Genomic DNA, 25,686 nt, shown 5'->3' with positions numbered 1-25,686 from the left:
TTCAGCAGGGTGACAAGCTTACCAGTACAACCTAATCTATGCTTGATAGCCCAATACCAAATAATGTTATGAATCCTCTTATTTTTATCAATACATTCTCAGTTCACAGTCCTAAAAGATCAGATACCTGATAACAACACCCCAAAATAAATAAGCATAAGCCAACATACATTTTAATCACTGCTTCCTGCAGAAATACAAGTGACTCTCTTAAATTTCACCCCTGACTTTTTTTTTTTTTAAATTCCAGCAACAATAAGTCATTGTTTTAAAATCTTCCTGTGCTGTATTTCTGGTGGTCATAGTGCAAACTGTTTCCTTAGTGCTTCTGTGAAGGCCCTTGTGAAAGTCCATCATGTTGGAGATGCCAAATGAACTGCCACATCTGCTTAATGTGCACAATGACCACATGCACGCAAAGGTCATCTGTTGTGACTGCAGGGGACAACACACTGCTGTATTTTGAAACGGAATCGCAGAGTAGGGGATATCCATATTTGAGATATCCTTGAATGTTGGGCATTTTGTATTCAACATGACAACAGTACAAGGAGTTTGTTCTGCTGGACAGTGTTGGCTGTTTGTTATTTCTAAGCCCCTGAAAGTCCTGCATTACCCCCACTCATTTTACACCGCCTAATTTCTGTTTGCTTTCTGGAGGCAAACTTGTTCTCATAATTACCTGCAGCTTTTCATTTCTCCTGCACTGGGTCCATGCAGCTAAAACACTCTGCTACTCTTTTGATGCCTTTATCTATAAGGCACTTCTTAAGGTGCTCTGATGTCCTGGTTTATAACTTCACTACAGCAGTCACAGCCCTGAATGTAAAACCCCATGTCTGAGGTTATCTGACCATTTAAAAATAAAATTTTTAAAAATGCATCAGTTCTCAAAAATAAGCTCATTTCCCCTTGCAAGGACAGTCTGTGTAACACTATAGAAAAAAATGGCACAAACACAAGGAAAGACAGCCCAGCTTACAGAATATTGAGATGAATATTACAAAATATGGAGATGTTAAAAGTGCAGAAAGGAAGATGCTAATTTAGAGTATGGGAAAATGTGCCTTGCGGTTGACACTGAGTTACCAAGTAGGAAAAATAACTTTTAATTTTTCTCACTAATAAGAAACTCTGCTCTGAAAGCCCCACAGGTTTTCCTCAGAACCACATCTACCATTATTTGACAGTGACACAGACATGGCCACGACATCATCCTGACAGCTCTGACATACCAGAGCTTTTCTGGATGGCCAGAATCCCTGGTGTCAGAGAAGCACCATGGATTTGAGGAGACAGAGCTCCCTCACCTCCAACTACCCTTCATATTATTTGTTTAATAGGAGAGAAGTGGAACAGTGACTGAGGATGGTACTTATAAAGTGATACCATCTGCATGGCTTTTCCTCACCTTTGCCTCCTCATTGACATCCCAAGTAAAGGACACAGCATTGAACGCGATTTCTTCGATGTTCCCAATGGTGTTAAAACTCTCCTTGTAATCAGCTGTAAGAAACAACAAACAACAAATCTCATGAAGTTTTGAACTACTGAAGTTATTAGTAAGCTTAACTGCAAAGAGGTACCTATACTGCAACTTGAGTTCATGTCTAATACATTCCTAGCTAATGTTCTTGCAAAATACTGCTTGCTTTCAAAAAAGGAATCACTGTGACTGCACTGGAAAAGAGTGGGTTCATTAGCTTGGCCAAGGAATGGCCAAAATTGGAAAATTAACTAAAAGCCTTTTTAAACATTTAAAAAGAATCTTGAAGGCTTGACATGAATAAATGACATTATGATAAAGCTAAAGAAGCTTTCTAACAGGCTAACAGTTATCAGTGGAGAAGATAATCAGTAGGCTACATTTCTTGCCCAACAGTTTCAAACTTTCTTCAGAATTACTGCACTGGGGGCTGGATCTCTAATTTTTTATTTTAATAAAATAATTAAAACACAGAGATCCTTTCTCCAAAGTGTATCCGAGAGTAAAAGAGATAACAAAAATGTAAACAATTGTTAAATTGAATACAAAATCAGCACTCTCTTCTCACGTACTTCTCATGTACAGTTGATGTGGTGTTACCAAATAATTAAAATTACAGAAGGAATCAAAAGCAAGAGGGTGGAAGTTTGAATTTCAAAGACGATGAAAGCATTAAAAACAACAACAACAAACATTAAGAGGAGAAAAGGGGAGAAAAACATGTAAGGAAGATGATTTGTGGCTCTTTCTAATCAAAAAGCAAGGCAGGCCAACTTTTGCACTCCCTTTACCAGCCAGTTTAACACACTTTGTTCTCTTTGATGGCAGATTAAGAGAAACACCCTGCTTATAAGGAAGTAATAGCTGCTTGATTAAAGGAACTTCCAGATTCTTCAAGAAAATGCAGCAGCTTTCTCTAGGCCCTATGTATCTCCTTAGCATCCCTTGAGGGCTGCAACTGGACTCGGTGCCAAAGGACTGAGGTTAGATGATGCAGCAATCTCTGTCATTTCAACTTTTGCCCAAATCTGCACTTCAGAAACATGCTGATTCTTAGGGTTGTATTCAGCTATAGAAAGAGGATGTTTTTGTATTCTACAAATGAGAGAACCGAATGGTTTTGATATGCATTTCCTTTGCCTTTCTGAAAATAACCTCTTGGTCTCTAAAAGTAATTTGTTGGCAATAAGTGCATTAAAAGCACTTTCAACAAAAACACTCCTGCAAGAAGAATGCTTTAGCACGAGAGATGTGCAGCTAGTACATTTTCTCTCATCTGAAGCACAGGGATGCTGGCATTTCACTGAGCAAGTGAAGCTGTGTTCCTGGTCTACCTGAGTGATTTGGGCTATGGTAGGAATCCAGAGGCACTTTAAGGTGATGCAGCAGCTGACCATGGTGTTTGCTGGCGGGCTTTCCATTCCCACCATGAACTCAGATCCCCTCTCTAACTGAAGTCATTGGCTTCACTCTCTAAATTCAGTGTGGGAATGCAAATGAGAGGAATTAGAAGACACAGAAGTGGTTTAATATGCATGTGCACACATCCACCCACCCCTTAAATTTATGATTCACCAGAAAGTGCCTCGTGTAACTGACTGCTGCATATGGGCGTGCTGTGTAGGTGCTCTTTGGAAAGACATGAACAAGATGTCTTGTAAAGACACGTGTTTTCTTCTCATAAAAGGCTGTCAGATCCCAGCATCCCACCGACCTTCCCATTCCCTTCCCCCAAGACATGCCCCCGCTTCCTTAATTGCCATACACAAATCTCCTGGATTCTGTATGTGACGTGCTGCTGGAAAGCAGAATTCCATTCCATTCCCCTCGATTTACGCATAATTAAAGAGAGATCCTTTGTAGATTAAACAGGCGTTTACATCCAAGGATATTTGGAAGTTGTTAGCAGGACTGTTATTGTTCCTCTTCTGCTGCTGTGAGTTACCAGAAATAGAAACTTGGGGTTCTTTGGTATGCAAGAAAACAGCTCTACGGGAAATATTTCCTAGTTTGTTGGGTAAGCTCCATATTAAACGATGGCAAATTTCAACATTAGGTGCTAATCACTTTCTTGCATTACATACCATTGTAGTAGGATTTTTATTGAGCACATAAATAATACAAACTTTCCTAGAAAATGCAGGGGTAAAACTCTGGAGCACAGTTAACCAATCTAAAGCACACACTCTCTATGTTCACGTTTGAAGCTGCTCCAGTATTTGTCAATTTATGGTACTGATTCTGAAAAATCAATATTTGACATAATCCAATATTGTATTCTTCATTCGATTTTATTAAAATAAAAAGCTAGTGGCCCAGTATCACAACACAGCAGCGTGTCAGCAATATTTCTCATTTCTGCTGGTAAAAACAATCAAAGTGCCTCCTTCTTCACAAAAATCTATAGCAGCAAAAAGCCAAAAAGGCTATTCACAGATAGTTTTAAAGGAACCTAATACATACTTAACCCTCTATATGTTGATAGCGGGGGTGAGATCCCACAGAACTACCAGCAGATATTGCCCCCTGAAGATGGGGCAGGTCTGATACACACCCCCGCACTTAGCAAGCCTCTCCCACTGCCTGCTTAAACACTCCCCAGGGAGCATCCTGGCATTTGCTGTCTCACTCATGGACAGCCAATTCTCCCTGCTAACTATAGGGGGTGTGGACATCCAGTCCTTCACAGGAGCTCGTCAAGCATCTTGGGCTGAATTCTTAACCTAAAGGGGAATCTTCATCGAATCACACGGTGAGGGTGTTGGCACTGCCATGCAAGGAGCTCCCCAGCACACACCTTCGGAGGCATGAGTACTGCAAGCTTGCAGGGACTAGAAAGCCTTCAAAACAGCCTTCAAAAACAGCCCTGACATGACACTTTCACTCTTTTAATGTGTCATGAGAGGAGTCATTCGGGCTGGGGCCACTTTGGGACTGCTTCCCAGTGCTGGTGTTGTCACCCCTAAATTCCTGCAGTGCTCTCCTGGGTGCTATCAGGAGTCAGCCTGATCCCACCACCACCACCACCCCCTCTCATTCCTACCATTCAATGGTTTGGTTCCCTCAGGCGGTGAAAACAAGATAAACTTTGTCTGCTTTGGTCTGACTGGGATCGGCTGCAGATGGCTGCTGTGTAAACTGCCCGTGGGAGGGGAGAAGTGCTTGATGTCTAGACGCTCCCACAGGCTTCGACTGCAGGCTCCTTGGCAGCAGGGACGTGTTCTCCCTCTGCTCCAATCTCCCAAGCATGCAGATAGGGCAGCTGGGACTGAAATGGGCTTGTAAATACCTCAGGTGGGATGGCAGTGAGCAGGTCCCTCAGGATAGCACACCGGGGCTCGGGGTTTCTCCCTTGTTTCTCTCTGAAACCCGACAAGACTCAAAAAACGGGAGGTGTGGGAGTCCAGGGAGCTCATTTGCTGTCACCATCGTGATGGCATCTCAGCTCTCAGGATGGGCTTACACAACACTGGGGTTCATGCAGCGACACGGCCCCAAAACACTCACATCTTCCTGGGCTGGAAAGCCTCCTGACTAGCTAACAGAACTGATACGTGGTCAAAGAATGGATCAACCTTTGAGAAACAAAAGGAAACAGACACTGCTGAGGAGGCACAGACATTGATTTCCCAGCAGCAGAAGAGGGAACACTAACAAATACACGTGCAAGTGGAAGATTTTCTTTGCGACTACTTTGGACCATTCCTTCTGCATGGTCTGCTTCATAGACCATATATACAACACACACATACAAGCCATGCACACATTGCCAATGCATCCCACTGCATCCTTCTGCAAGGTACCAGAACTTGCCACACACTCTGCCATCTTCTCCAAAACGTCTTCTCATACATACCAATGTCAAGGACCCTCTGCTTTGCTGTGTGTTGCCGAGAGTGCCAGTATTTCCAGTATTTCAGCTGCTCGTCTCTGTTTTTATCCTCACTAAAAACAACCATGACCACGCTCTAAGAAAATCAACAGCAGAAGGTGCATTAGTTAGTAGGTAATTAATAGGCAAAAACCACAAAAGTTAAACTCTCCCATATGCTTCTAATGCTGATCCACTCACTGCCCTCCCACAGCACTTGGATTGTAAAAGATTGTTGTTTTTTATTCCAGCCCCAGACTGGAATATTTCCTAGGAGAAATGCAGTTTTAAAGCAGTGGTGGTGTTGTTATGAAGCTCCGGCTTCCTGGGTAAAGGGAGGACATTTTCAAAGAGCAGTTCAGCCGTGCTTGGGTTACTGGTGACAATGCCAGGGAGGAACAAGAACTTCAGAGGGAAGTCTCATGGGGTATCTTCGTGCTTTGGGGAGTTAAGAGGAGAACCCAATTTGTGTGGGTTACATGAATAATAACAGGTCCTGACAAAAAATGTAATAAGTAACTTGCTGCAAAAGCCAAAAACTCACACCATTTTTATTCCATAAAATAGAAGTATTTGAGCATAATTAATGAGTGGTGGCAATGTTGATGCTTTTCTTTATCTTCTTCCATGAATATACAGCTTTAGCGTGTAGTCCAAATACCCTTCTTAGGAACAGGGCTCTTGCATGCATGCATTCAATGATAAATTCAGTGTGAACATTTACTGAGCTTTTCAGTTTAAGTTCTGGATTCCCCTCATTTAAACTGCGTGTTTCAAAAGAAACAGATTGAAATTTTATGCAAAACTTCACATGAGTAATGGAGCCTTTTTCACAGGAGCCCCCTGCTGTAGTCAAGCAAAATTAAAAAAAAAAAAAATACAAAACGATAAAAAAAATGCTAGGTAATCTGCAAAGAAAAGAAATCATGGAGGACAAAAAAATTAACTTGTGAACATCTTTTGCTTACATTCTTCCTTTAGCCCTGAGTCACCAGGTTCTTAAAAAATACCAACAAATTATTTGATAAGCAAGGAACTAGATCAGAATTGACATGCACGCTGGCTGGCCAGCAGGTGTGTGCTAGCTGCTCAGCTCATACACTCAGCAGGACTGGCAGCTCAGACTGTAGCTTTTCCATCAAGGGCAGCATTCATTCGGGTCTTTTTCCTCTAAGAACCACTAATGTGGAACTTGTAGAGGGTTAATACCTTCAAAACCTCTTGCCCCTCTGTCAGGTCTGAATGGAATTGGCAGTAAATTAATCACTTGGGTGGGCGCCTGGCAAACACACTTGTGTTGTGTTTGGGTGGGATTTCATGATCTTCTTTAAACCATCCATCCACTGGAAGAAACGGTCTCATCTCTGCTTTACAGTTTCCATCTCTTCATCTGCCACGGCTTCAAAACTCATGTGGCTATGCAGTGAATCACTTGTGAGGATTGGTTTTCATCCAGATCAGTGAGCTCCCGATTCTTTTCCAGCTGTACTAGAGCTGGCACTACAAAGGGTGGCTGTCAGGTGCAGAGACTTTTCACCAGTAGGGAGGTCTTACATCAGCTTCAGCCAAAATGAAACTCCGTCATCAACCTCGTGTTCTTCAGAAACCAGGACAAAAATGAAACCCTGTTCAGGTTTACAAATCATTGCTTCTCTTTAAGAAGAGCATCTCCAAACTTATGACAGAAGCACATAGGTTGTCATCTGCTTCACTGACATTGCTTTTCGTTGGATTGTGCGACTAGAGTCACACCATTTTGAAGGGACTTCATTTCTTTGGATGGAAACACTTTTGCAACCTCATACATATGCAGCCCTTTCAGCTTCAGGGTGAACTTGGCAGGGCAGCGACTCTGAGGCTCATTGTTCATTCCAAGGTTACGGGGATTAGGATTTGCTTACTCCAAAACATTACCAGGGAAATCAGGAGGCCTGCTCACCAGGCAGATGTTGCTGAGCACCCAGCTCCAGCTCTGCTTTCAGAATCCAAGATGCAAATCATCCATTTTGGTATACCAGGTGAATATCAAGTGAAATCTCACACTTACAGAGTTTTAAAATTGCTGTCACAAAGGATGGTGTGCAGTTCTTCACATTTTATCTGAAATGCTCTGGAGAGCACCTGCTGAAGTGCACAAGATGGACTTGCAGAGCAGATGTAGCAGTTTTCCTATTTTATTTTATTTTTATGAGAGCAATGATAAGTTCGTCGATGTTGAGAGCGATATCTGTGCAATCATTATTCTGTTAAACCATAAACTAAGGCAGATACATATGTAATCGATTAACTTATAACTCATTGATTAACCCCAACACACTTGAGGCCACCAGCACCATCGCTCTCCCACCTTTACACCAGGCATAAGCATAACCTTTTTCCGTCCTCTCCCACAAGAAAAAAAATAAAAATAAAAATAAAAAACCAACCAACCACAACTACATTTATCTGAAGAGCTCCGTTCCCATCAAGGAAAGAAGTTGGACTATACCCTGACTTTGCTGATGGGATGCCGGAAGCATTTGTTGTCACCCGTCTCGCTCAGGGTAATGGCGTAGAACTGTCCTTTGTTTAAATAGGTCATGGGCCCCTCCCCTTGCTTTTGGCGCAGGGATTTGGTAGCTTCTAGCGTGTACTGAAAAGTGCTGTTGAAAAGACAAGGAAAGAAACAGCAAGAATATCCACATCACTTTCTCTTTTTCTCTTTGTTTCCATGCATTGCATGTTGCATACAGTAGGTACACATGGCGTTAAGGCACAGGAAGCAAATAACAAAATAAATAAATTTCCAGGAAAAGGACATGCAAGCACAGAAAAATACAATTTTCCTTTTTTCAAGTTCATTAGATCTGGAGATTGAGCACAAAACTATCTGGACAGTGAGTCTCTTGGATCATAGGCCACAGCTTTACTCACTTTGGAAAGAAGCATCACAAAGAACAAGGCTGTGTACCCCACAGCGAGCGCCACGTGCTAGGAAGGAACATGGCATAATTTACAGTATTACAGGGAAATCATCTGCCTCCACAGACATTTAAACTTAGTAGTGCCACAGAAAAAAAAACAGCTCAGGAAGAACAGAACAAAACTTGCTGCAAAAGATGCACATGGAGAACAGAAAGTGCAGCTGCTGCTCTCAGCACAGGGCAGAGAAGCAACACAAACAGGAGGGCCAGAAAGCTGATTTCCTTGCAGACAACATGCTACCAAGGTTTTTACATGTCTTCTCCAAATTAACCAGAAGAAAACAGTCAGATTTAGTTGGCTTCTGCAATTAAGCAACCTCCCCTGGAAAAAATATAAGAATTAGAGAAAAGGGAGGGCTTGCCCTTGTGCCTGAAGTGAGATTTTAAAGAAGACCCTCCCTCACAGGAGATCTTTTCATCTTTAGGAGCAGGACACGAGCTATGAAAAGTTTAAAGCCTGATTAACAAGTGAACTGCTAGCTGAACACAGTTCCCACAGAGCCTCTTCCAGCTGCCTCCTCCAGTGATGGGCTTGAATAATAATCCAATAAAAACCGTGCCCGCAGCTCCTCACATTCTCTTAAATGGAAAATAATGTTAACCCTGCAGAATAAATCTTGTCTTCAAACTGCATTTGGCCACGTCAGGAATGTGGCCAATTCTTTTTTAACGCAACAAGGCACTTGCAGGATGTCCCCACAAACTAAGGACACGGGGGAAGCATTTTCACAGAGGTCCCAATTCAGCACAGTATTTAAATGGTGCTGGAGAAGAACCAAAAAAATGAATACGTTGCTCTAAAATAAGTGCAACCTTAACTTTCCAGTTCAAACAAATACTTTGGATCATCATAACACTGCCATAGCAATATGGAAAAAGGGAAAGAGAAAACATTTTTAACTATCCAGTGGAGGGGAAGCACTAAAATGCATGAATAATAATAATGTTTTTTAAATATCTGCTAGAAGAGAGTGTGGAAGTAAAACCCTGGTCCACAATTTCTGTCCAAAGGAAGAAGTTTCAGTTTATTGTTAACCAAAAATGAAGGCAATTTCTACGAGCTTCTAAAAGCTTAATCTAGCTTATAAATGGAAATGTGTGTGTTTCAGAAAGACTTCACAGAATGTAAAGCCCAGACATGCTGCACCTGGCCAGTTTTGCTGTCTCCGTGTGGTACCACTTGGGAAGTTTCTTCTTGTTCCCAGCTGGCAATCGGAGTACACACTGTAGCAGGAGGACTGCTATTACCCTTAAAACTTAGTTCAGTCACTCAGATGATTATAATGCTATTCTGAATCTCACCACGGGTACTAAAGCCCCATGTAGTTAAGGAATCTTGTATCAGGTCTTCAATTACTTTCACATTCACCACTTGCTCTTTTTCAATCCAAACCTTTCATTTCCGAGCACTTACCACTTCCACACAATTCCCAGGAAAGACATATTTTGCTTTTCTTAGCATAGATTTGGAGGTTACCTTCTAAAGCGGACCTGGGTCACAGCACAAAAGACTTAATGTCTGAGAACCATTGCTTCAAAATCCAATTTTTTAAATATCCAGTGTAAGTGAGCACTTTTTATTAAAGACCTTAATGACTCTTTTAATATTGCTCAGAAAAAAAAGACCAGGCTCTAAGAAACCTCCACTCTAGAAGCAATCATATGCCTACTCCAGGAAAAAAAAATGCAGGCATGTTCGTGTTTCTAAAATGAGAGTCATCTCTCAGATATAAACAGAACTATTCACAAGATTAAAACTAAGCATTAGCTTATCAATTTTACTGATAGCAATCTTCAGCAGTTAAATGACTATGCTTTCTTTGCCCATTCTGTGCATTCATTTTTCTGTGCTTAGCAGAGAGGATAATAATCCTTTCAATTTTCAGTTTCTAATTTTTTTTCAAAAATCCTTGAAATCTTTTTTTTTTCTTTTTTTTGCATGATTTGTAAGAAATGTTTTACTTGTATTATTTTGTAGGTAAACATGAAGAATGACAAAAAGCGGTATAAAAAGACAGAGGGTTTCCCAGAAAGCCTACAAGGAGTACCTAGGAAAGCTGGAAGGAAAAACATAAAGCCATATTTCATAAAGCCATATTTCATAAAGCCAAATTTGATAAAGCCAAATTTCATAAGGTGAGTGGAGCCAGTTCAGCCATCCTGAATGTTTGGGCTGTGCATCCTGCTGTCCTGAGAGATGGGAAAGATCTTCCCTGCCCCAGCTGTCAGAGCTCTGCCCTGTTACCTGGGGGGGCTTCTCTTAACAGCTTTAATCTCACATAACTCCAGGGGGGTCAAGAGGAGTTACAACCCAAAACAGTGCTGGGGAAACATAATAGATGAAGATACAAACCCATCAGATTTGAAAGCTAACACACAGAGGAGGATAAGGGGAGAGCCGTGCTGGTCAGTGTCAAGTGAGGCCTGCAGGTGCCTCGGGGTGACAAGAGGGAGGGTGGGAGCCCCTCCTAGATACATTCTTATGTGATGCCAGCCAAAACATTTCAAAGTTTATGCCATACCTTGTTTGTTCGTAAATATATTCCTCAGCCCCCACTGACACACTGCGATACTTCTGAAAAATGAAAACAGCAATTATGTATAGTTTGATGCAAACAGAATTAAAAGACCAATAAGAGCAAAATTGTGCTTGTTTAAGGACGCTTCAGAAGAAACCATCAGCCATTTAAAATTAAAAGCCCTAAAAATTGAGGTGGAGTGTCCATGGTCTTTATGCTGGAATTGATAGAGATAGTTCATTTATACCAAGCTTTTAGTTTTTCATAACCTAAGAGCTCCAGGAATGTAGCTGAAACACACCTTGTGCATTGTTGTACTCCCTGCCTGCATATTAGCCTATTCTAAAGCAAGCCTGTAAATGCACATCCTATCTCAAAGACAAGCAGACTTTCTAAAGAAATCCAAGTTTTCCTACTGATTTCCCAGTGATTTTGTTTTGTTTTGCCTTATTTAAAATTATGTGTGTGGACGGAGGTCCTTAAGGCCTATAGTGAAATGTTGATAAAACTTACCATATGCCTGTTTTGAGTAAGTGTGGTGATGCTGGCTAAGACTTTGATCAAGGGTCTGAAGCACCCTGAGGAGAGCTGGGACTGCTCAGCCTGGAGAAGAGGAGGCCCAGGGGATCCCATCACTGTCTGTAAATCTCTGACAGAGCCAGGCTGTGTGCAGTGGTGCCCAGTGCCAGGACAGGAGGCCCTGGGCACAAGCTGGCCCCCAGGAGGCTCCCCCTGAGCACCAGGAGCCCTTCTGTGCTGTGCGGGTGACGGAGCCCTGGCACAGGCTGCCCAGAGGCTGTGGGGTCTCCTCCTTGGAGCCCTTCAGCAGCCGCCTGGACGTGGTGCTGGGCACCCTGCTCTGGGTGTCCCTGCTTGGGCACGGGTGGCACCGGGTGGCTCCAGAGGGCCCTGCCGGCCTCAGCCACTCTGGGAGTCTGTGAAAGTATTTCACCTTCAATATACCATTCTGTTGGAGTGAAACGCACACTTTACTAGATGAAAGAGACCAAGAGTCGCTCTTCACAAGGTGAAAACACACCTATCGAAGCTATCAAAAATTATATCAAGAGGTGAATTTCTCAAAAATGAAGTCTTATTGCAAGGATTTTTACCCTGCATGCCTCTCCATACAAGCCCATTTGTACTCTATTACACAAGCCTTGCATTTTCTTCTTTGCTTGCCTTTTGCCTGAAACACATTTTTAGCGATTCTCATTCCCTGATGGATCATTACCTTTAATCTCCAGGATTTATTTTTTGATCACCACTCATCAATAAAAAGCTGTTTCATTTCCAGAAGCCTCAAGTCAGGTCATCTTTACACAATTTTTAACTCCACCTTGTGTGTAACTGTGCCACAATAAATACCCCGTAAGATACTAGTGAAGTGCAAAAGCAATGTGTACCAGTTAGGAGGATTTCCTGAAGATTAGAAGTCAAGGATTAATGCACATCAGAATATATAAGCTAAATACTGTAAGAAATCTAACCTCTGATGGGGTCTCGTGGGAGGTGTTCCTGTCCATGGCAGGGGGGTTGGAATTAGATGATCATTAAGGTCCCTTCCAACATTCAATTTACTTACCTATCCTTGAAAATTTTGTCCTACATTATAAAGGACTCATAAATTAATCACAGCTAAATAAGAAAACAAAAGAGATGAGAAAGGTATGTTTACATTCCTAAAACTGTACCGAAAGCACACAACACACATCAACCAAGGCATCCACTACCACAGGGATCTATAAAAACTCGGCGCTCCTTCAGTATAACAGAACTGAGTCACTCAGTAAACATCTTAAGACTATTTCAAACACTACAGTATTTAGGAATACTTTTTTTTCTAAGTAAAAGTATTCTAAAATACTTCTTATTTCTAAATACTGCAGTATTTAGAAATGCAGTGGTTGAGAACAAATTAAGGGACAGGCGAAGTGTTTCTGCAGCGAGGTGGGAAAGCTCCCCGTGCTCCCCTGGGTCACGTATATGTGAACATTTTGGGCTGGGAGGCTGCTAGCAGCAGTACTAAGCTCACCTATATTTCAAGCAGCTACAGATGGGGACCTAGTTAAAGCTCATTTGCCTGTACAGAGGTGAGGTGAAGACACAGAGGAGAGAATGCCACCTGAAAATTCATTCCCCCCACTTTTGCTCTTAGGTTTGAGCTGCCTATTTCTCCACAGGCTGCAGAGAAAGCCTAGGTGGCAAGTATCGTACTCTGTTTTAAAAGATTATCAATAATTTTAAAATATTTTTTTTTAAATAAATTTAAAATGACAGATGCCGTATAAACAGAGTTTGGGATGCAAGGACAGAAAACAGATGTAAGTTCCCATTTTACCCACCAGGCTGAACACCTTTGCACTTTAGACACAGCACTGTGAGCAGCACAGACTGTCTGTGTGGGTAGCTTCCAGCAGCAGGTCCCCTCAGGAACCAGCATGGTGGTGGAACTGCTCAGCTGCAGCTCGCCAGGGAAAGCCGTGTGTACGTTATCAGCAGACTTCCATAAAAAGTCATTGACCAGTAACAAAGAAAAATAGCTGAAATACCGTGATTTGCTGATGCACAACTGTGTTTCTAATCCCAGGTTTGATTTTCCTGATTTTGCAATGGCAAGCTGGAATTCCCTCATTAATTATTCATTTAGTTGACCTAGAAATGTTTCTAGATCTTAAAATGGATTATTTCACTTTCAGACGGCTTGATCTACAATGCTTGTGTGGGGACAACTTACTTTTCTACCGTAGGCATACAAAAACACACCAAATTTCTCATACATTCAGTAAGAGCCACTTACCCTTAATGTGGCTTGTCTTGTGCTTTTGTTTGTTACTTGTACAATTTCACAGAGGAGGAGGAGAAAATCCGAGGAGGGCTTTACCACCTAAGATGTCTAATTACTTGCAGAGGCACTGTCAGCCTTAAATAATTTTTACCTTTCTACAGTTCTGACTTGTATGCATTATTTTGCTGCAGGCAAAAGCAGCCAGAGGTACTTCTTTCCCTGCCTGTTAACTTCTCCATTCCCCTCCAGCCAATTCATTCTACTAGTTTAGCTCACTTGCATGTGTTGCAGAGCAGTGCCTGGTGCAACAGACAGCTCCTGAATAAATTAGGTTTATCCAGCAGCACAGACTGGCACTGCTCATTTGCACTTTGAGGAGAACATCAGGAATTTCCCAGTTACAAATGGCTGCTGTTTCTTACTGCTCTGAATAGGTCTGAAGGCAGATCTAGTTAATGGACAACAGATCTTTCAGAATGGCAACTATCCTCTACTTGCTTCAATATCCCTGAAGACAAAAGATCACTGTTACCGTCCGAGTTTGGAATAAACAACTTTAAAAATGTTTTCTGAAACACCTCATGGTGTCCCCCTATAACGAGAGCACAGACAGGATCATGACGAGATGAGTTTGTTGAAAATAGCATTACTGTTTTTCTAATGGTTCTTGTGGACAGCTCAAGTCTCCTTATCTTGTTTACAAGCTCAAATCTCCTTATCTTGTTTACAGCTTTTTATTGAGTTCTGAGATGCTAATTGGAGATGAAAAACTTACTTCTGTTCCTCCGTCTTTGAAGGTGTCACTGTAGGTACTGTCAGGAGTACTGCGCTGGTCATCTTTGAGATAATTTGTGTGGGGAGCAATGTTGGACACTTCGTATGGCTCGAAGATAACCCCTCGGTGCTCCTCATTTTCTCCTCTTGCATAGTGTGCTTGTGGGGTCATAAAAACAGGGGTGAACTCCTCTGCTTTTACCACAGTCACTCCAGTCCCCGTGATTGGCGTCGAGCTGCCAGACACGTTTGTGTTGTATTCCCTTTTGGATGACTCCAGCGGATCTTGGTTCAAGGACAGGTTAACGGGCACCGTCTTCAGGACTTGCACGCGGTTCTCTCCCCCACTCAAATTGCTCTGAGCTTCCGTGGTGTTGAGACAATTTCTGGGAGACAAAACCGAAAAACGTTATGGACTGTCCCGATAAAGTAAATCTCCTCCTCAGATAGCTGAATGGTCTGAGATGGCAGGGAAGGAGATGTGTGCACTTTCAACCCCATAACAAGTAGTACATTAACAAACACCAGGCACACGACGTTGCCAGGCAAGCAGAAAGGTCCCAAACTCTTTAACATCTTGGGAAAGACAATTGGGAGGACTTGTTACGATAAAATTCTGCACATCTGGGGTTATATTTGTCTTGGCTTATAATTTGGATGCAAAGTCAATCCACCGGTGCAACAACCTTTGGGCACAAAGTAAGCATGGAGAGCAACACAAGGCATGAATCACTAACAGTAAATAATTTGCATGTGAAATAGGAGGAACAGCAAAATTCGTGTGCTGACACATGCTTTTTCAGGCTGCTGATGGGCCGCTACTGCTGGTGTGAGCCTGGTACCAATGCTCCTCTGCAAGAACAGGCTCAGGAATCCCGTGGTATCAGGGTAGATCAGTAACGAGATCGTGGCTGCAAGGCAACCCCCAGCAGCATTCCCACGTCTCTACCTGCGGCTGCTGTAGAAAACAATCAGATTGTTCACAGCAGCTGCGCTGACATTAGATTGTTAACCTATAAACCTTTCAGTAGGTTTCTGCTTTGTCTTCAGCCCAGGAGATCTGTTCTGACACCAGGGTTCCTCTCGCTCGGCTCCCCACCGACAGCCAGCTTTGTCGATCACACTCGGTTTGGGAATTTGTTTGGAGTTGGCAGATGTAAAGCTGTCCCTCAAAACACTCTGGTGTCCTGCTCTGAAACAGTGACTTTCTACCTACTACCTATTTAAACTTTGTCACAGCACAGCCAGTAAACACCCCAGAGGGCAGTCCTGAATTAGCTACATTGAAATAAACCTCATGCAGCTCCTCTCTGCTAGGATTTTTCATGGAGATAGCTTCCTAAATGCAAGAACTTTGTTCTTTCTCCATAACTACAGGCTTTCCCTGGTGCACAAGCCTTAATGAAGGCAGGAATCTGCTTCCTCTGACTCATCAAGTAACTTGTAGACTACTGAGAGGGGCTGAAATCTGAGATCAGTAACAAAAGCTTTCCAATGGAGTAATTTTAACAGTTATTTGCATATGGGTGGACATACAGTTATGTTAAATTAAACTATATAAATTAGGCTACTGAGTCCAAGTTACTTAGACTTTGCCCTACAAAAAAAGAAAGAAAGAAAAGCAGTCAATAGCCAACTATCAATACAATCCGGTTTTACTGATCTCAGCAGCAGCAAAAGAACAAAACAAAACAGAAACCATGAAACTTTCTGCTACTTTTCAAATTGCATGTTTAATAATCCCATTCTCTTTTTTAATAAATGAAAAGGGAGCAAACTTTGCTTCCCCAAACGCTCTTCATTCTTTTATCTTTTGGAAGAAAACCATAAACCCTCAGGCTCTCATAGCTTCTTCAGTTCCCAACCGATCACCACTGTTAGTACCTGGGTGTATGAGTTGGAGTAATACCGTACCTTTTATCTTGGTCTTCTTGATTATCATTCACTTTGTTAACAGACAACAGCCTTTTATCTCTGGGAACCTGAGAACAACATCAGGCATGGGGTCAGGTAAATGCAACTGGCAGGTATTTGCAACTTCAGACTGCTAGAAAAATGTAAATCGATCAGTTTTGTCTAATTCACAAATGCCAGGAGCTGTGTTTCTCTGGGAGACTGATCGTGAACAGGAAGAGAATTTTCAAAGGGAAAAACGCAGAGATTGCGCTTTTTTCTAGTTTTGGGGCACACAAATTTGGAGCAAAGCTCTCTTTGGCGTGTCTTTATCTTTGGCATGTCAAGCTAGGTCTAGGCTTGACAAAATCCAAGCTTATATTCCCAAACGCTCAGACACGCACACCTTTCACTGGATAACAAACGGTGGGGATGAAGACATGAACCTTTGGTGAGCACTGCGTGGAGACCCTTTTAGCCCAGAGGAAGCAGGGTTTTCAGTTCGACCCCAAGAGCCAGCTGCACAGCCCTCCTGTTAGAGAGCAGTCAGGAGGATGCAGAACTCCTACCAGGGGACGTTTGCAGATCCTTTTCTTCACTAGCATGGGGAGAGGTCGGGGCACCCTGGTATGTCATCAGAGGACACTGACTTCTGCTTTGCTGAGTGCACTGGCAGCCACGAGATGTAAAAATGAAGTCAAATCTGACCCCAATAGCCTCAAAATCGACACCAAAAGTGACTTACAGATTCGCCTTCCCACATACTGGATTCCTGACACCAGCATAGAAATGAAATCACCAAGGGCAAAGCTGCTGCCGTGACTGTGTTTTTCTTTTCTTGCTGAAGCAGTAAATTTGGAACTAACACTTCTACTGTTTTTGACAAGAGAAAGTATACCCACTCCATCACAGCAGCTAACTCAGACTAAAGAGCAAGAATAGACCCAAGAACAGGCTTAAGTCTTGCTTCTTATCTCTAAATACTTCACAAAAACATCAGGAAAACATAAATTTAGAGAGAAAAACAATACAGTGCACTACAGTAGCCAAGGTTAACATCAGCTATAGCTGCAAGATAGCAGCAGAGTCCAAGAGTGCTAACCAGAGCCTTTCCTGCTCTTAGGGACATCCTCTCTCCTTGTTAAGTGTCCTGCTGGTTAACAAAGCTCTTTCATGAATTTTAGAAGTGGGATCCAAGCCACAGCTCACACACGTTGATTCCCATGTTAATATCACGTTTTTATCCCTGAAGGAAGGTCTGTGTTTAGGTAAATATCAGTACAAGAAAAAGGAGAAGGAAAAAAAGGAGTTATATTCAGCTAATTCCTATTGACTGGAAAAAGCCCTTCAAAAAACCACCATTACCAGGCACATCAGAACAAATGAGCCAGATGATAAATAAGGACAATTCAAGGGAGCCTTGTGCACTGGAAGTCCTCCTCTGCACTTCCACGGTACAGCACAGAGCTGAAATTAGGTTTTAACTTCCTCTTTGAGAGCATCAAGAATAATCCTTTTCTCCCACTTTGACAGAAGTAATCATTGAATGCTGGAAAGGGCTTTGAGATTAACACAGTTTATTCCATCTGAACCCCCAAGTCTCTTGCAACTGCCTGGAACGAGGAACAGATATGTTTATTGGAACACAGTTATGGGAAGGGAATGGGCTGTTCTCTGTTTTTATAAAAAAATCCAGCAGATTAATGAACTGCTAGATACCAGGGTATTGCTAAGACAGAAGCCAACACTCCAGATGGTCATACACATCCCGAATTTTATGAAATTAACTTCAGACTCTGGCATTGTGGTAAGTCTGCGAAGCAGAGAATAGGATCTCTCCTCATTCTCATTGGGAAAAGTCCTCTACTGACAGCAACACACAAAAGAATGGAATATCTCTTGAAATATTATCAGTAGAGAAATAAAGCATTATTTAATCATAAGGTTGGTATATGGCATCTTGCAATAATACCCTTTTTCCTCAACACACATTTAATGATTGTAGCAGAGACTAGGAAGAGAAGCCCATTCTCTAAAAGCATTTATAGTAATAAATGCCAGCAGCAGAGGTTTTTCATTTTTAACTTCCATTTCCACCTCCTTATGAATTAAGAGGGGAGCTGGCATTGTTCTACTGCCTTTCAAAGATCATCTGTCCACTTCAAGCTGAGGTGGCTTCAGGAGCACTGAGGTAGTTTAAGTAAAATGAACAATTTCATATTTTAGTGTTTGCTAGGCAACACAGATTCTGTTTCCAGAGCACAAAGAGGTGAGCCTAGGTTTCAGAGTGAAATTTCTGCGCCCTGTAGGGCTCTCATCCAATTTCAGCAGAAGCCCTGTTTCAGCTATGAAATATATGAAAAAGAAATGCGGTATCAAAATGGTAGGCAAAGCCCTGGGCATAAAACCAGATACAAACTGAAATTGTTTGTCAACAGCTCCCCTGTAAATTGAATTAGATCTGTGTCCAGCTCCATTTCTGTCCTCCACCTTTTGATTATACTGCAAACTTCCAGTGCAAGGGCTAGACCTCACTGTGAGTTTGTACACAGCCTGCTGCAATCATTGGACAAATAAAAATAACATGGGAAACTGTCAGATGAGAGATACTACAGCCAAAGAACAAACTGAAACACGTGTGGAATGAAGCAAAATGCAGACAAACCTACACATGGACAAGGTCTCCCGTTTTCCACTTATTAAGGAATATTGGAAGTAAAGAAGCACAAATAAAAAGGGGGCTTATTCATCCATGGTTCTTCCTAGGTAAGAGGAAGAATACAATGCTGAAAAAGAAATAATGCTTGCACTGATATGACAATTTTGATTTTGTTTTTGTTTTTTGTTTTTTTTTTTTCCTTCCAGAACTAAATACATGAAAACAGATACAGATAGGCTTCCTAAAACAGAAAGGATGCTCGATGCAAGTAGCAGAGAGAAAGCAAGACGTAGTGACTCCTGTCTTTGAAAAATGTCTCTTTGGATGCCTGTTAAAGTCGGGCCTCTGCCAGTGCAGCAGGGTGGAATAAAGATGGAGTTACCTACTTTATAATAGTCATACAACAGGCCAAGAGCAGCAGCACTGTCCTCATCACCATTTATGCTCATCATAGCCTTGGTAGCTGCTGTTAGGGGGTTCTCCAAATACGACTTCCAGGCTTCATCCTCGCTGGTGTACGCTCGTCTGGTGTTGAATGAAGTGTCATTTGGCACTAAGGCCACAAGTCGCTTGTTACTGCATAGACAGGAAGAATAAAATTGTGATCCAGCAGGGATTATTTTATTTGTAATTCACAAGGCATGTTAAAGAACATCACATAGCTAAATGAAAGTCACATGATTACATCAAGCATCTCTGTAATAAACTTTGTGACATATTTATCAGCATTAGACATCTTCAGAACTTAACCAAAAAATTATGTGTGTAGATCTTCTTATAATTCAAATGGTTTTTTACTAATACAGTTAGATCTATTAAAATATTTTTAAATTATTTGTAAAAAAAAAAAAAGGAAGCAACAATACAAGAGCAACTTTGCACCAATATTTCTGCCAGATGTACACTTGATTGGGGAAAAATACATTTATCTAAGATCATTTACAGTAAAAAGACATGAATGGAAAAAAAAAATGAAATTTATGCAATGGTACTCTAGTGTTCACCTAAACTGAGTCCAGTTCTGTATTTAATAACTGGGTACATCCTATAATTGAGCTATTCTCTGCTTTTGGAATGCAATTTGTCAGCAACATCAGACAGCCTGTGAATAGAAAAGATATGAGCAATGGGTCCAGCGCATGGAGCACAAGAAGTTAACATATTTGGGCTCGGTTCCCACTTTATCACTGACCACATGTAGTTACAGAGCCATGGCAAATATACACAAGCCCATTAGGAGGTGGGATTTGCAGTGGAGCGGTTTCCTCCAGCCCAGGAGTGGTACAAACTGCCCAGTGCCAGTGGATATCATGGGAGGTTACTTTGCCACAGATGGGGCTGAAATTTCCAGTATCACGGAAACATTGATCAAGATAGTGGTACCTGCTTTGGTAAAATGTTTAATAATCGCAGGAATAAAAGAGCTAGGGGAAAAAAAAAGAAGTAGCATTCCTATTACACAAGATAGCAGGAAAACAGAGTAGGCAGGGAAATAGTTGGAGAGAGGTGTGCTCACTGCACGTTGCAAGAACACTGCCAAGGTTTATGGCTCAGGTTACACGGATCCTGATGAAACTTTTAACACATTACACTGCACAAATCCCAAAGCTGCAACGACTACGGAGCGACTGAACACGCTGCCTTCACTGGTGAGACTAGCCACGCTATTCCCCGTGACTTTTGGAAGATATTTTGTGCTATTTTCCACATATAAATCGTCTGTTTCTCAGTCTCCTCTTTATGTTCTCCCGTCCTACAGGGCCAGCACGACAAAATTGGGCTGTTGCAAGGAATTGTCATCCAAAAACCACACAGCCAAGGTGCCTGCTCAATATGGGCCCTGCTGAATCCACAGCTCGGACCGGGCACGTCCTCTCGGCCACGGGATGGGAACGTCTGTAGGATCCAGCCCACAGCACACGGACTTCATGCTGAAGACAACTGCTTTCTCTGGCCTTTGAGGAAGAGGACAGGGTGGCTGAGATTAGCATCTCTTCGGTACAAGGGCACTGTTTACAGGTTTCTTTATTTAATGAAAAACAAAATCATCTACGTGGAACAAGGAGTACAGTTTTGTGAACTCTGGGGGGGAAGAGGGCATTTCGTAGCTTCACAAAATACACCCAACAATTTCAGCTCGGCTTACGTCTTCCTTTCATCTAAAACACTTGGGTTTTCGGAAGTTTCCCTCCTTTCCTGAGGGCCTTCCTTTCTGCCTGGCCTTTTGCTACCTCTTCCAAAGATTTCTGCCCTCCTTGTATTCACATCTGTGTCGTCGCAGGTTTGTTAGAACAAACAAAAGCTGAAGCACAAATTAGGAACCGGGGGGAAAGACAGCACTGCTAGGCCTGCTTTCCTTTTCAATAGTTTATTGTTAGCGACTCAAATCAGATCTGCGGCGGCCCCATTGTTTGTGCCAGGGGTGGCTGAGGGCCTGTTCCCGTCCTGGAAGAGCCAATCCTTTCTGGCTTGGAGCTCATTTTCCATGCAGGGATTCTCCTTTCCTCAACAAAGCTCCCCTTCAGCCACGCCGCCGGCGTTTCGGGGCGGGCAGCTGTCTGGTGAGGCACACGAAACTCCTCGCCTTCCTGAAGTGATCTTAGCTCACCATCGAGAGCCACCCTTTGTTAGGCCACGCTCTCGTGTTAGTTAGAGTTAGAGTTAATTAGAGTTAGTTAGTTAGAGTCCTAACTGATTTATGAGGGCTACAGGCAGACTGCGAGGTGCCCTTTAAAAACACCTCAGCAGCCGTGCTGTCTGAAGAAACGCTGGAGGGGAGGAGCCCGCCCGGCCTGCCCTAACAGCAAAGGCAGTCCGAAAGTGATAAAAAAGTAGTGCTGGCCCTCAGAGGTGTCGTGTGTGATGGTGTTGGGAAGGGTTAAGGTAAAGGAGACCCGGTTCCAGCACAACCAGGCCTCGAGTGAACAGTGGGGATGGCCGGGCAGCCACAGGGGCACGGGCCCAGAGCCTCCCCAGCATCTCCTCAGAGTGTGCTTGCGCTAAAACCCTGGTTTTCATGTTTAAAACTTCAATAATCTCCTCTGGCCAGAGACAGTCTGCAGCATAATCAACCGCCACACTCGTTGTGTTTACTCTGCAAACAGCCCGAAACAATAGCACTAAGAAAAATAAAAAACTTCCTCTTCCCCCCCTCTCCCCAGCCCTGTAATCAGCTCTGTGGGAGGTTAATGGTCAGGCCTAATTATCATGATTTAACATAGTCAATCATTTCAAAGATTATACCCAAAGCAGTCAGCCAAAACAACCGTGCTGGCTTTCAGAAAACTCCTCTATTAATTAAGGTCATTTGGGTGGGACAGAGGGTGGCCCTTGGGAACCAAGGCTGCTGTGGGCGCACGCAGTCCCCTCTCCTCTTCCTGATCCTCAACATCAGGGAAATGTGACAGAGGGGCAGTGGCTCCTCAAAGATCAAGCCCCCCTAAGCTAAGGAGATGAATATTTTACATTTTTTTATATCTCCTTCAATGGGGATAGCAAGGCCGGCATCTAACCTCAGGTGCATCTTCTGAAAGAGCCCAAGGCTTCAGCACAAGCCAGGCGGTGGAGAACAAGCCCAGCCCCGACTGTGCCCGCTGCTGATGGGGCTAACCCACTGCTCGTCCTCGTCTTCCTCCTCCTCCTCGCCGCATTTGGGACGTGCACTAACCTTCAAAGCCAGGAGAGGCATGCCTACACACGCCGAGATCACGCCACTGCTGCACGGCGTAGAGACAGCTTAACGAGTGGGGATACTCGGCAGGGAAAAGCTGCAGGCTTCCTTTCAAGCTATCCGATGAGCCCCTAATGAATGCCAAATATTTTTCTCTTGTTTTACGTTAAACAGTAGTAGGTGGTTACGTGTTTTAGTTTATAGGTGTGTAAGGATGAAGGCATTTTCTGAGGTATGGTCTAGCTTAGGGGCTACATTTCCCTGACACCTGAGTGTTTGTATCAAGACCAGATTTTGCATGGCTTTTATTTTACAAAATCTTTTTTCCCCCGAACTATTTAGTAGAGATTTTCTTGTTTATACCAGCCTTGCTGGTATAAAACAAAAATTTGTGTGCTTTGCTCCTAAGAGGAGTATCTACAATTTCCAGATTGATACCGGTGATCTCTGCATCTGGCAAACCGCTGCTGTTAAAATTACTTTAAGAAAAACTATTTCTCAACTTTATAAAACCAGATACTACAAATGTAGTGTATAAATAGAGACGTCCACAACTGTACTCACTGTTTCATTTTAGTTCCTGTAGTAAAGCAACACGGGTTGGGCAGGACTCAACCATCTTAATGTCAATACATGAAGTGAATGGAAAGGGCCGGCCTTTCGAGTCCTTCAGATCTGAGATAATGAACTTTCACCAGCCAGCACTTGGGGCTACAAAATCCTACTGGGGACAAATTCTCACGCAACTTGATGCAATTTGTGAACCAACTTGCACAGAGCCATAAATGTCCATTAAGGCATTCACGAAAAGTGGTGAAAGAAGGAAGCTTTGGGATCAGAGTTTGCTTTTCATCGAGAAAAGATTTCCTGCCTTCGAGTCTCTCTGCCCATTGAGGTGCTCGTGAGATTGCCACTGGATTTGATAAGTTCATGCAGCCTCTTTAATTTGCCACCGAATTCAAAGTATGCAGATGCAGCTGTGTTGCAGAGGGTACAACCCACTGATTCAACACAAACCATGGAATATCCTGAAAGACCCAAAAATAGGAATCCCATTGATCCTGGCTGGAATAAATCAGGTTTGATGTATCCCTCTCTCCCTTCCCACTACGAACTGCTGGTGCAAGAAGTGCTGTGGGTGTGGAGACAAAAATACCTTTAACCTGAGTGCATGGAGGGTCCCAGACACAATATGCCTGGAGGAACTGTGCAGTCACCCTTCTGTCCTTTACCATATACTCAGCATCGCGTGCCGTTCCAGCTGGTGTTTGTGGGAACAAAGTCTATTCCTGCGCACCCCCAACTTTTGCCTGGCCCAGGAAATTCACCACCAAAACACAAAGCAGACTTGCCAAGCTGCGCACCCAGCCCAGGCATTTCCTGGGGTCTGAGTGCTTGTTAGGACATTAAAATTTGTTAAAAGAATGAATGCAAAGAAAAATAATAATAAATTAAGAATTGAAGTGCTCCATTGCATGTCTCTACAGGCTTCTTCATCCCCTCCCTGTGCAGGCGAGGTGCTGGGCAGGAGCTCACCAGGCACAGCATGCAGGGCAGTAAGGGACTGGGAGGAAGCCCAGTTGGCCCGTTTTGGCCCAGCCCTGAGCCTGGAGAAGGTTCTTACTCCTTCAAGACGAGAGCAGCAGGCACACATGTGCAGCACCCTCTTCAAACGGTTGTTTCAGGAGCAGAGACACGAGGCTTTGGTCCACACAACTGTTACAAGGCGCACACACGTTAGCGCCAAGCAAGTAACTGGAAAGGGCAAGACAGACTCACGTCGTGCTGGCTCCCAGCCCAGCCCGTCAAGGCCACGGGATATTTATCAGAAACTCACTTTTTGTTGGCTGATAAGAAAGTGCACAGGGCAACTGTCTCCAATCTAGAAAGCCTGGGAGAAACACAAGTTCTACGAGACATTAGCCAAAGGGACTCTGCTTGCAGCCTGGCTTTCCCATCCCTTAGATGTCCGGCTCAGAGACCTGGCTGCAGGATGCTGTGACCCGGGGTGCCACGGGAAGGAGACCTGCCTGCTCAGCTTTCCTCCCGTGCAATGGAAGGACAACCCCAACAGCGCCTGTGTTTCGTTGGCTATGACAAAAGGGACAGGAACATGCTCCAGCCACAGCCAAGTGCTGGAGAAGGCTCCCACTTCAGTTGTGACACAGCTAAGGAGGGCAGAGCGTGATCAGTCACTGCTAAGTGTTTCAATAGCTCTAAAGCCCTCTGTAAGCTTAGTTGACACTTGCACAACTCTGGGGGCAGCTACGAGGCCGCTATAAAGCAGATTTACAACAGATGTTCATACAATCTGTCTTACAACTGATGTACATACCCATCAATCCACGGGCACAGATTGAAGTACCATTTAAAAAGCAGCTAAAGGACAGAGCCCATGGAAGCTTTACAAGTTAAACTTTAGATCACAGACCATAAATTCCTGTTTGTGCTCGTTACAGAAAGAAGTGTAAATCCTAGCCCTACTTCTCCTAGTGCTGGAAAGTGAGATCCAAAGGTTAGCCCCAATTTACTACCCTCAGCGTACTGCTCTTCCTAGACATGAAGTTATAAAAAAAAAAAAAATACACCATTGTCTCACTGCAAGTTTTATTTAGTTTAAAAAAAAAAAAAAAAAAAAGTTTTGACTCCTCAGGATTTATTGCCAAAGTTATAATTAAGAAGTCAGCAACATTTTTGTTTCAATCAGAGAGTTGTGTTCTGTTAAGACTCCAAAGGAACGTGAATGCTTAATGACCAGGAAAATTATGGCCCGTGCATCTTGGTGTCTTTATCTTTCATAGCTGACAATCACATCTTCCCCAGAAGCATGAATTCCTCCAAAATGCACTTAGCCCAATCCAGTGGGCATATAAATACACAAATGACTTGGGAGTGAAGGAAAAAAAAAAATCAAAGCACTTAGACCACCAGGAAAGCAGAAGATACAATGTCCTCTGGCCCAGCCAGCTGCCCATACCAAGCAAAAAAATCCCATTAAAGAGGCCGAGTAATTTTGCCTGCTAATGAATGCAGGTTTGGGACTCTCGCAACTTTGGGGCAATT

General features: G+C 43.0%; 1 protein-coding gene across 1 annotated transcript in view; it reads right to left on the bottom strand.

Moving 5' to 3' along the window:
* Window positions 1-19,531, bottom strand: part of GRHL2 (grainyhead like transcription factor 2) — a gene marked incomplete at both ends in the record, with an annotated part of 44,604 nt that extends 25,073 nt beyond the window's left edge. The window contains 7 exons of the mRNA XM_084306782.1: window positions 1,412-1,506; window positions 5,343-5,454; window positions 7,846-7,999; window positions 10,843-10,895; window positions 14,403-14,787; window positions 16,316-16,383; window positions 19,340-19,531. Of these exons, the coding sequence (XP_084162908.1) occupies window positions 1,412-1,506; window positions 5,343-5,454; window positions 7,846-7,999; window positions 10,843-10,895; window positions 14,403-14,787; window positions 16,316-16,383; window positions 19,340-19,531 (1,059 nt within the window). The remainder of the gene's footprint in view (window positions 1-1,411; window positions 1,507-5,342; window positions 5,455-7,845; window positions 8,000-10,842; window positions 10,896-14,402; window positions 14,788-16,315; window positions 16,384-19,339) is intronic.
* Window positions 19,532-25,686: the final 6,155 nt, after the last annotated feature.

Source organism: Netta rufina (genome assembly GCF_964035555.1).
Source record: "Netta rufina genome assembly, chromosome: 2".
NCBI lineage: Eukaryota > Metazoa > Chordata > Aves > Anseriformes > Anatidae > Netta > Netta rufina.
This window is presented reverse-complemented; position numbering and strand designations above follow the sequence as displayed.